The sequence below is a fragment of the Aquarana catesbeiana genome, linkage group LG01 (genome assembly GCF_042186555.1).
Source record: "Aquarana catesbeiana isolate 2022-GZ linkage group LG01, ASM4218655v1, whole genome shotgun sequence".
NCBI classification, from domain to species: domain Eukaryota; kingdom Metazoa; phylum Chordata; class Amphibia; order Anura; family Ranidae; genus Aquarana; species Aquarana catesbeiana.
This window is the reverse complement of record NC_133324.1, coordinates 923,572,380-923,584,404: the sequence shown is the minus strand read 5'-3', so window position 1 is coordinate 923,584,404 and position 12,025 is coordinate 923,572,380. Positions and strand designations below refer to the sequence as shown.

Here is a 12,025-nt window from a genome sequence, read left to right as displayed (position 1 = left end):
TGATCTTGTGGGGGGAGGGGGGGGGTTGGTATTTGTGCTGTCCTGGCATTTTAGGGCCTCAAGAAATGAGACCGTAAGTACATCAGGATTGATACATTTTCAAATATATATATTATATATTATATATATATATTAAAATATTCCTAATATGGTAAAGACTAACTTTCACACAGACTTAATAACATACACTGATTTGGGTTATTTTCACCAAAGAAATGTAGCAGAATACATGGCTTCAATTTATGTAGAAAGAGTTATTTGCAAAATGTTATAACTAAAACAAAGACGTGGGGTTTTTTTCAAAACTTTGTTTTTTTTGTTTTTTTTTTTCCATTTATAAAGCAAAAAAAAACACAGTGGTTATTAAGTAAAAGTATAGACTTAGAAAAATACAAACAATTTTTTTTTCAAACTTTTTATTAGTTTTGCAAGGTAAAGTATATATGCCTCTGGGCATACTCCGGCTCAAGGTACCACTGGTTAGGATTATATGCACCTTCAAACTGCTGGACTAATTTAAATCAGTGTCCCTAGTGAGCATATGTCCATATACATATGTTTCCAAGGGAGCTTAACCTCTCAAGCAGAAGCAGTTGAGGGGAAATCGAGCCAAATATCCCAAACTTTAGAGAACTTATGAGGACATCCACGAGAGAGGTAAGTGGCTTTGTATAACAGTAACGCAGCATTCACCAAGGACTGTCATAAGATTATAGTAGGGGCTTCCTAAAAACAAACAATTTTAATCAACTAGGAAGATGCAGCATCAATTCCCCCGCCGGCTCTACAGTGAGAACTGAACGATCAAACGCCTCGGATCGCTCAGTTCTCCGCTCTGAGCAGAGAGCTGTGACTGTCAGTCTGTGGCTCTCTGCTCTTCCCTCCAGCGCTTACTGGAGCGCTGGGCTGTGAAGGCGGCGGAGGGGTTGGGTCAGGCTCTGAGTGGAATGCTGAGAAGACTGAGCCAGTTGCCAGTCCAGGTATATGGGTGTATCCCGACCATATGGTTGGGATCTTTCCCGAGCCTGGACTGGCTGATTGACCTCAGCTGTCAGCTGAATACGGTTCACAGCAGTGCAGAACGAGCTTCACTCCTGTGACCTACAGGAGAAGTATAGCCAAAAGAGCTTTAGCTATACTTCTCCTTTTAAATACTACCAAAAGAAAGCTCTATCTGTCTAAAAAAAAAAACAATATAAAGTTTATTTAGGTCCAGTGTTGCATGACGGAGTAATTGTCATTCAAAGTGTGACAGGGCTGAAATCTTAAAAGTGGCCTTGACAGGAAAGGGGGGGTGGTGTCCAGACTTGAATGCCTCAGCAGGTGAAATGCATTAGCACCTTTGCCATGTATGAATTCATATGCCTTTTAAATAGTACATTTTGATATGGATCTGCAGCAGAGTGCCATCTTTTTGCATGTTGGATTCTAGTTTTCAGGGGACAGGAAGTGGGAGGAAATATCCACAACAAGAATAAAGGCAGCAAAAAAGACAGGTTGTTGCACTCTGTATAAGTTATAATTAAATGTTTGGCTCAAGTGCCACTTGAATTAAAAAAAAAAAAAACAGGTAAGTGCTGTATGTTCTCTTTAAGTTCAGATTGATTTGTATCTTGAAGTTAATATGTGCCTACATTTTGTGATTTTATTTTTTTTTCCCCCCTTTATACCCAGGACTAGCAGTAGCCAGTGCTTTGGTGGACATTTCACAGCAGATGCCATTGGCATACAAAGAGAAGTCCGGAGCAGTAAGGAATAGGAAGCACCAGCCTCCCGCACAGCCTGGCACTTGCATATGATCGCCATGCAGACTTTAGAGATATGAATATTGCTATGCTGGAGGAATCAGTTTTATGACGGAGATACTCCTTGGCGTTTTATCATGGATCTCCACAGGACCTCCCAACCTCTTCCACATCTGCATGGTTATCTCAAATTTTACTAAAGTATCCCAATTCCCCATTCTCCAGACCGCCATTTCTTTCTCTGTTGATTTCATCACGTTCAATTTAGCGGTCAACAAGAACTGGAATTAAACGAAATCTTATTTTCTTTGTGAAAAATTCTGTATACAGCTGCAACCCCACGCTCAGGTTAAGGGTCCGTCATTTTCTCAGTTCCTCCATTTTGTACCAAGGCAGGAGAAAGAGTTTGCAACGTTCTTGGCAATTTTGGAACATCATTCCGATGAAAGGGTTGGAGCTGTTTGTGGCTTCGTCTGTAATTTTTTTTTTTTTGTATGTTGAACTATCATGAAAGCTGCACATAACTGGATTGTGTTTGCCAGCAAAAAGGGTACTCTGCTGGTCACGTGCCAAGGAGCGCCAGCCAAGGTACCAGCAGAACTTGAAACGACATTGTCATACAGGGACTGTAGATTGATTTTATTCTGAGACACTGAACAGTAAAATTCTCCGTATGGGAGAGAACTTTTGGCTAACTTAACTGTACATTATCTGCCCTAAATTAAGACTGAGAAGAGCTTTTATTTGCTGGACTTGAGAATGAAAGACTTGTGGAATACTGTAATTCACAGCCTGTAAATGTGAGGACAATAACATTTCGGGCATATTGCTAAATCCTGTAAGATTGAATAATTTTATTGACGTGGCGATAAAAAAAAAAAAAACAGCAAACCGAAAAGCACACGTTCTTCCTGCTTGTCTCCCGGATGAGCCCCCAAGATTTGGAACTGACGATGTAAAGTGAGTGGTGAAGGCAGAGCTTTAGTATTCACAAAGAATGTCTCAGTGTTCGTTCCCACCCTCATTCCACTTATACCGCAGCCTTCCAATACTGACATGCTCCCAAAAGCAATAGACCAGAGGAAACCTACTTGTATATTAAAGGAGAAAAAGGTGTTCAGGACAAGGTGCTATCTTAACATGACACTCTGTGTTCCCTTTTAAATATATATATACATACATATATATATTTATTTTTGTGCTCATTGGACTAGTAAACTGAACACGGTCTACCCGCGATTGTGATACGAACCATTTTAAAGTCACTTTAGGCTGAAGAAAAAAGCTTCTAATAACATGTCCAGATTGTTTTAAACTCACGATTGTATCGCACGTAGTCATTAAAATTAATTATTTTGTACATGCCTAACTGTCTTTTAAAGAAAATGGATCCAACCTGCAAGCTTTCAAACTTTATTTCAGATAGGGAATTACAGTGCTGAAAATATACGCTATATTACCAAAAGTATTGGGACAGCTGCCTTTACACGCACATGAACCCTAATGGCATTCCAGTCTTAGTCCGTTGGGTTCAATATTGAGTTGGCCCACCCTTTGCCGATATAACAGCTTCAACTCTTCTGAGAAGGCCGTCCACAAGGTTTAGGAGTATGTCTATGGGAATGTTTGACCATTCTTCCAGAAGCGCATTTCTGAGGTTAGGCACTGATGTGGGGGAGAAGGCCTAGCTCACAGTCTTAGCTCTAATTCATCCCAAAGGTGTTCTATCTGGTTGAGGTCAGGCCAGTCAAGTTCCTCCACCTCAAACTCACTCATCCATGTCTTTATGGACCTTACTTTGTGCACTGGTGTGCAGTCATGTTGGAACAGGAAGGGGCCATCCCCAAACTGTTCACACAAAGTTGGAGCATGAAATTGTCCAAAATGTATTGGTATGCTGACACCTAAGCATTCCCTTCACTAGACACACTCCTAAACCTTGTGGACAGCCTTCCCGAAAGAGCTGAAGCTGTTATAGCTGCGAAGGGTGGGTCAGCTCCATATTGAACCCTACGGACTAAGACTGGGATGTCAGTAAAGTTCATGTGCGTGTAAAGGCATGCGTCCCAGTACTTTTGGTAATCTAGTGTTTGTTTTTAAAGTGTTACTTTAATGTAAAAAAAATAATAATTTTGTAACAAACATATTATACTCACCAGTGGTATTGCACAGAGTGGTGCCGATCCTCCTCTTCTCGGGTCCTCCAGCGGTGACCCTGGCTCCTCTTCTTCATGTGTCCCCATAACAAGCCACTTGCTACGGAGGCACACAGTGTCTGAGCGCTCCCAAGCTGTGTGTCTATGGAGCCACACTCCATAGACTTAAATAGTGGGACTTAGCCCCGTCCCCCACTTAACCCCTCATTGTATTTGGTTGACAGCAGCAGGAGCCATTGGCTCCTGCTGCTGCTCAAGTGCTATTTACAGAGTAAGAGAGAGGAGAAGAGATACAGCCGTGCACAGCTCTGGATCTACTCTCCCCTCTCTTCCCCTTCACACGAGTAGGGGGTGGGGGGGCAGAGAAATAGAAAAAGGTTTGTACCTTAACACGAGGAATGTACTAAGGTAAAAAAAAAATGTTTTTTGCTTTAGTATCACTTTAAGGCTGCTGTAGATGGAGAATGCCTTTGAGGAGTTGTGGAACATTCAGGTCTAGGCTCCTAGCAAATTAGCAGAAATGTGCATGTCTATGAGCATTTTAATACAAATCAGTGCTAATTTTTCTAAGTGACGGGTTCCTTTCCTGTGAAAAATACAATGTGGGAATAACAGCATGTGTTCTACAAAAGTAAAGGCAGGCACAGATTCAAGCAGACATGCATGTTATCGCAACCTTGATACTTGAAGGATGCATTTGCAAAGGCTCCTCTATAGGGGCTTATTCTATAGAGTTAGAATAAGAGTTATGTGCACTGGAAAGTCATCCAAAGCATCTTATCAGACCCTAAGTGTGAGTGGGGTAAAATCTGTGTGGGTACAGAATCTTCCAACGTGACACAAACGGGGATTTTAGGGCCCATTTACACCACTCGCCTCTATTGAGGTGGTTAAACATGCAAACGCTGCACATTCTTGGGTTAGTCCACCTGACCGGTCTCTGACCAGCATGTTATAATTTATTGCTATATAAATTAAAGTGGCTTTTTGATTACTAGACCTTGCCCCTGCCCTTCTATTAACATCCTGTAGTAATAAAGAGCTGAGCAGACAGCACAGCAGTCACGTGACCTCCCGCCTGACGTCAGAGGAAGATCTCGGCCCCTCCCGCTGTAGCCCTTAGATCGGGGAAGGGTAGCTGCTGGAGGTCACGTGACCAGCCAGAAACAAACTGAAATAAGGTATTTAGAGGCATCATTTTATACAAACATGTACACTGTGTAGTATGTCGTGGTAGAACAGAGGGGCTGGCAGTAATCTTTGAGTTTGCGACCACTTTAAAGAGGTTGTAAACATCCATGGGGAAGTTGTGCATATAGGTATGCCCAGAATAAAGCTTACCTATAAGTACTGTAATTATCTTCTAAACGTGTGCCGTTCAGGAGATGTTTACTGCACCGCTGCCCGTGCCGTTTCTTCAGGCGAGTGTGCCATGACCATCACTCGGCTCCGGCCAGTCACAGAGCTGGAGTCTGCGGCCCTGGAAGACAGACAGGCGAAGATGGATGCGGCCTGCAGCGGGGACGACACAGGCTTTGTTTGCAGGTGTCACATAATGTGCGAGTATGCGATGCTGTATTACTTTGCAAGGAAGAAGAAAGGAAGAAAAACCCACCACGGTTTACCTCCTCTTTAAAGTAACCCCCCCCCCCCCCTATCGTTTTTAGCCAAGGAAGCTGCCATTTTTGCCTCTGTTTAAACTACAACTGCCATAATCAGTTATGACGCCAGCCATTGGATGGTTTGACAGTTTGGTTGAGAGCACAACCAATGGGAGTGTTACATTTCTGGCACGTGCCGTAAATGAAACTCTTTTATGGATGGGTTTACTTCCGCTTTAAGGGAGAATGGATGAGGGGCAGTAAATGTGTAATAATGAGTAATGTGGTTCAACACCATTTTTTTTTAACTCGCTCTTATTTACATACCCTGCAAGTCTTTTAGCACAGTGGTCCGCAACCTCAGTTCTCAAGTACCCCCAACAGGCCATGTTTGCAGGTTTTCCTTTATCTTAGCACAGGTGCTTTAAATCAGAGTCAATGGCTTGTTATTTTGGACAGCTATTTTATCCATATATCTATAGCTATATATTTTAAGAAAAATTACTAAAACATGGCCTTTTGGGGGTACTTGAGGACTGAGGTTAAAGCGGAGGTCTGCCCACCCCTGCAAAAATTAAAAGCCAGCAGCTACACATACTGCAGCTGCTGACTTTTAATAATATGACACTTACCTGTCCTGGAGTCAAGCGATGTCGGGACCGCAGCTGATGTTTCCATCAGCTGTCGGGTGCTGCCGCCACCATTGTCGGTAAAATAACCTGGTGGTGAAGCATTACTGCTTCACGCCGGATCCCTAATGCGCATGCATGAGGCACCGCTGCTGGCCCGGCAGCAGAGGAGGGAGCTGAGCTGCTGATGTAATGCACTGTGGCCCCGTCTCCCGGAAGTTTATACAGTATACCTGTCGAATACAGGTATCCGCTCCCCCCCTTCCCCTGAAAGGTGCCAAATGTGGCATCGGAGGGGGGGGGGGGGGGAGACAAATGAGCGTAAGTTTCACTTTTGGGTGCAACTCTGCTTTAAGAACCACTGTTTTAGCAACCTTTATTTACTCTACCTGCTGCCATTTTTGTGAAACCAACACCTGGATTCCACTCACTAACTTCAATCAGTTTATACTTTCTGAGTGCTCAGTTGTAAGGGTCTTCCTACTAGAGTCATAGGTTCTCCCTTATTAAAATACAGATCATATTTGGAACAGCAATGTGCCAGTCAGATGACCGCGGTATTACATTTCTGACCGTCAGCTGTGTACAAGGAGCTATTTCTAACAGCATCATAGACAGAAATGACCAGTGTTAGCAGGACGGGAAGTGAGGGGAAATCTCTTAAACAGAGCCATAGACAGCATTAAAAACTTGAAACGAGTTCTTAATTTTCCCCACTTCATCCAAAACTAAAAAAAAATCACCCTTTGAAGACTTGAAGCAATTGTATCTGTAAAATGAATTCTTTTTAGAGTGGAGCAAGCTTAGAACTTCTGTTGGGCTATTATTTATATGTTGCTATTGAGGAAACTGGGATGATGACCATCTGTCTGGGAAAGAAAGCCTGGGGGAATCTGTTTATTGGGAACAGAGCACCAAGAACCTGATAGAGCTTGCGAGTGTTCCCTGTGCTGCAAAAAAAAAAAAAATCATCCTTATTGCTGTCTGCTTTAATGGTGAAGAGGTTGACCCTCGTTCCTGGAGAAAACATCTGTTATCAATGTACAGCTCAGGTACCAGAAAAGGCCATCTCTGGGGCGGGCAGACGTTGTCATCCTTAGATGGAGAAAATACAGAAAACTAATGGCTACCCTTGACCAGTAAAGCTGCAATTTTAGTAGAGTTTCCAACAAATGCGCAATTCTCCTTGTCAGAGTGTTTGTCTAAGTCACATTGCAGGTGTGGTGTTTCCTGTTTGCTTTAATTTTCATGTGGTTTCAAGGAAGACACACGTTACATAGAGTTCAGTGGTAATGGATACATCCAAAATGCAGATGTGGTGCACTGCACCCAATTGAACTTGAACCTAAGTGATCAGTAATGGAGTTGTGCAAACAAAATAAAATAAACAATCCCAACTAAAATAATAAGGGAAGTGGGAAAATTAATCAGACGGTAGAAAATGTAAATTATAAAAATGAATTGGTTATGTGTAGTGAGTTCCTGCTTTTCCATTAGACCAGTTAAGCACAGTGGTGCAGCAAATCGTATGGTGGTCTTTTGCACTATTTTTTGGTGAGTTTGCATGCTGTGGTTCCATTTTCTGCGTTATTTCCTCCAGGTGATCTAAAGAACATACAAGTGTTTTAGTTGGATTCTATCGAAACAAGCCCTAGAGTGCATGCCCAAAAGGTAGGTATGATTTATTTTGTAGGGTGCTCAAAATTTAATCAGTTACAGATCTATTTTACGAAAACAGCTGGTTATTTATTGAGTGTGTAGCATATATTTATAAAGTGGTGTTTTCTGTTTCAAATGCTGCTTTGTGCATTGACATGCCTCCATAGTCTGTTTGAAGCATATGGTCTTTACACACCAAAGAATAAAACCTTGACACTGTAGTGCTAAGAGATTCTTGAGAAACCAAAATGGCTCTAGTGGGTAGTGACCGTCGGCTCTCAACTAAGACGGGAATGTGCTGCCAATACTGCCCTTTTAAGATCGGGGAGCCTTGAAACAACACACACACACAGCGTATGGTCCCCTGCTGACTTGGCACCATCCACAGACCGCTTAAGTTTTGAATCAAACACAGAAGTTTAATCCAACACAGTTTTACTTTAGATCAGCGATCTCAAAACTGCGGCCGGATGCAGCTTTTTGCTTGCCTTTATCTGGCCCTTGGGGCACTATTCCTTCCACTGATATGAAACCCTATTCTGGCAACTGACACCAACAACAAGACACCATTTCTCCCACTGATCCCAATAATGGGGCACTATTCCTCCCCGTAATACCAGTTGTGGTTTACTCCCACTGGCCACAGTCTGGCCCCTCTAAAGTCTGAAGGACAATAAATTGGCCCTTTATTTAGAAAGTTTGGAGAGCCCTGCTGTAGATAATTGCAGTATAGGGGATATGTTTTTCCAGTCTTATACAGTGTAAGAAGACAATCACTTTTCTAAGCCTGGTCATGGCAAAGTGCTAAAGTTGATAAAAACAAGAGCATCCATAGAGGCTGTGGTTGCTCTGCTGAGTCCAGAAATCCAAACTGGATGTGAAGCGAACTGACATGGCCTCCTTGGTCAGGTCTACCATGTGGTCTCATGAAACCACATGGTAGACCTGAAGGAGGCCACACCCTCTGAAATGCATAGTCATAGCAACTATCGAGTGTCATTCATCAGCTAGCTTCTGAGGATCACGTGCCCTTGTGTAGCGTCTCTCTGCTTTCTAGGATCCTCGCTGAGAGTGGGCAGCTCTTGTGCAGTCCTCCTTTTTCAGGTCTACCATGTGGTCTCGTTTTCAGACAGTCTCTGTCTAAATAGTCAACGAGCAGCTGCCGACAAACTGTACAAGAGCCGCCCGCTCTCGGCAAGGATCCTGGAAAGCGGAGAGACGCCACACAAGGGCACTTGATCCTCAGAAGCCAGCTGATGAATGATGCTCAATTGTTGCTATAACTACGCATTTCAGAGTGACCTCCTTCAGGTCTACCATGTGGTCTTATAGGAGTGCTCCTATGAGACCACATGGTAGACCTGAACAAGGAGGCCACGTCAGTTCGCTTCAAGTCCAGCTTGGATTTCTGGACTCAGGAGAGCAACCTCAGCCTCTATGGATGCACTTGTTTTTATCAACACAATGTGAGTATACTACATTCATTTGTCTATATCTCTTTTAATAAACGGTGTTACACTAGGGCCGGTGCATGCTCTCTTTTAGTCTTGTCTTTCCAGCTGTCAGTATTCCTGTTGGTTGATGGAGCAGCACTGCTAAACCTATGTTTCACCCTACTGATTTAACCCCTACTATTAGGGTCTCAGCGGTTTCTTTCCATACATATACTCTATTGACAGATTCTTGTGGAGCTTTTATATCCATCTTGCCATCAGCTTATTGCCTTTGTTGATTTTCTGGACTTCAGTGCTTTTGGTGTTTTTTATTCTTTTTACTTTTGCGAGAGGGAAATACCAAATGTCAAATAAACAAATTGTATCAACTCAAAACCAACTAGCTGTCAACATACAGTGCATCCGGAAAGTATTCACAGCGCTTCACTTTTTCCACATTTTGTTGTTACAGCCTTATTCCAGAATAGATTAACTTCCTTATTTTCCTCAAAATTCTACAACCAATACCCCATACCATGACAACGTGAAAGAAGTTTGTTGGAAATCTTTGCAAATCTATTAAAAATAAAAATGTAAAAAACCACATACAAAAGTATTCACAGCCTTTTGATATGGCACTCAAAATTGAGCTCAGGTGCATCCTGTTTCTACAACTTGATTGGAGTCCACCTGTGGCAAATTCAGTTGATTGGACTTAATTTGTAAAGGCACACACCTGTCTATATAAGGTCCCACAATTAACAGTGAATGTAAGGGCACAAACCAAGCCATGAAGTCCAAGGAATTATCTGTAGATCACCTAGACAGGATTGTATCCAGGCACAGATCTGGGGAAGGGTACAGTAAAATTTCTGCAACATTGAGGGTCCCAATGAGCACATTGGCCTCCATTAGCCGTAAATGGAAGAAGTTTGAGACCACCAGGACTCTTCCTAGAGCAGGCCGCCCGGCCAAACTGAGTGATCGGAGGAGAAGGGCCTTAGTCAGGAGGGTAACCAAGAACCCGATGGTTATCCTGACAGAACTCCAGTGGAGAGAGGAGAGCCTTCCAGAAGAACATCCATCTCTGCAGCATTCCACCAATCAGGCCTGTATGGTAGAGTGGCCAGACAGAAGCCACTCCTCAGTAAAAGGCACATAACAGCCCACCTGGAGTTTGCCAAAAGGCACCTGAAGGACTCTGACCATGAGAAACAAAATTCTCTGGTCTGATGAAACAGATTGTACTCTTTTGCCTGAATGGCAAGCGCCATGTCTGGAGGAAACCAGGCACCGCTCATCACCTGGCCAATACCATCCCTACAGTGAAGCATGGTGGTGGCATCTTTATGCTGTGGGGATGTTTTTCAGTGGCAGGAACTGGGATACTAGTCAGGATCGAGGGAAAAATGAATGCAGCAATATATAGAGACATCCTTGATGAAAACCTGCTGCAGAGCGCTCTGGACCTCAGACTGGGGCGAAGGTTCATCTTCCAACAGGACAATGACCCTAAGCACACGATAACAAAGGAGTGGCTGTGGGCCAACTCTGTGAATGTCCTTGAGTGGCCCAGCCAGAGCCCATACTTGAACCCGATCTCTGGGAAGATCTGTAAATGGATGTGCGCCAATGCTCCCCATCCAATCTGATGGAGATTGAGAAGTCCTGCAAAGAAGAATGGGGGAAACTGCCCAAATATAGGTGTGCCAAGCTTGTAGCATCATACTCAAAAAGACTTGAGGCTGTAATTGGCGCCAAGGTGCTTCAAACAAAGTATTGAGCAAACGCAGTGAATACTTATGTACATGGGATTTTTTATTTTTAATAAATTTGCAAGGATTTCAAACAAACTTCTTTCACGTTGTCATTATGGGGTATTGTTTGTAGAATTATGAGGGAAAATAATGAATTTAATCCATTTATGAATACACCTGTAACATAACAAAATATGTAAAAAGTGAAGTGCTGTGAATACTTTCTGGATGCACTGTATACAGTGGATATAAAAAGTCTACACACATTCCTGTTAAAATGTCAGGTTTCTGTGATGTAAAAAAAATGAGACAAAGAAAAATAATTTTAGAACTTGTTCCACCTTTTAATGTGACCTATAAACCATACAACTCAATTGAAAAACAAACTGAAATCTTTTAGGGGAGGGAAGTAAAAATAAAATAATGTGGTTGCATAAGTGTGCATGCCCTCCTGTAACTGTGTTCAGAATTAAGCAATCGCACTCAAACTCATGTCAAAAAGGAGTCAGTACATGCCTGCCATCATTTAAAGTGCCTCTGATTAACCACTTAAGGACCAGCCTCGTTTTGGATTTTAGGGGTTTACATGTTTAAACATGTTTTTTTTGCTAGAAAATTACTTAGAACCCCCAAACATTATATATGTTTTTTTCTTCTAACACCCTAGAGAATAAAATGGCGGTCGTTGCAATACTTTTTTTTTTGCACCGTATTTGCGCAGCGGTCTTAAAAGCGCACTTTTTTTGGAAAAAAAAATTCACTTTTTTGAATAAAAAAATAAGACAACAGTAAAGTTAGCCCAATTTTTTATATTGTGAAATATAATGTTATGCCAAGTAAATTGATACCCAATATGTCACGCTTCAAAATTGCGCCCGCTCGTGGAATGGCGTCAAACTTTTACCCTCAAAAATCTCCATAGGTGACGTTTAAAAAATTCTACAGGTTGCATATTTTGCGGTACAGAGGAGGTCTAGGGCTAGAATTATCGCTCTCACTCTACCGGTCGCGGCGATACCTCACATGTGTGGTTTGACCACCGTTT

At 42.5% G+C, this 12,025-nt stretch overlaps 1 protein-coding gene across 1 annotated transcript in view; it reads left to right on the top strand.

Annotated features, from left to right (window-relative positions):
* The window catches only part of ATRN (attractin), a gene marked incomplete in the record, with an annotated part of 355,064 nt that extends 351,959 nt beyond the window's left edge, over nt 1-3,105 (top strand). The window contains 1 exon segment of the mRNA XM_073611025.1: nt 1,675-3,105. Coding sequence (XP_073467126.1) covers nt 1,675-1,799 — 125 coding nt within the window.
* Between the last annotated feature and the right edge of the window lie 8,920 nt (nt 3,106-12,025).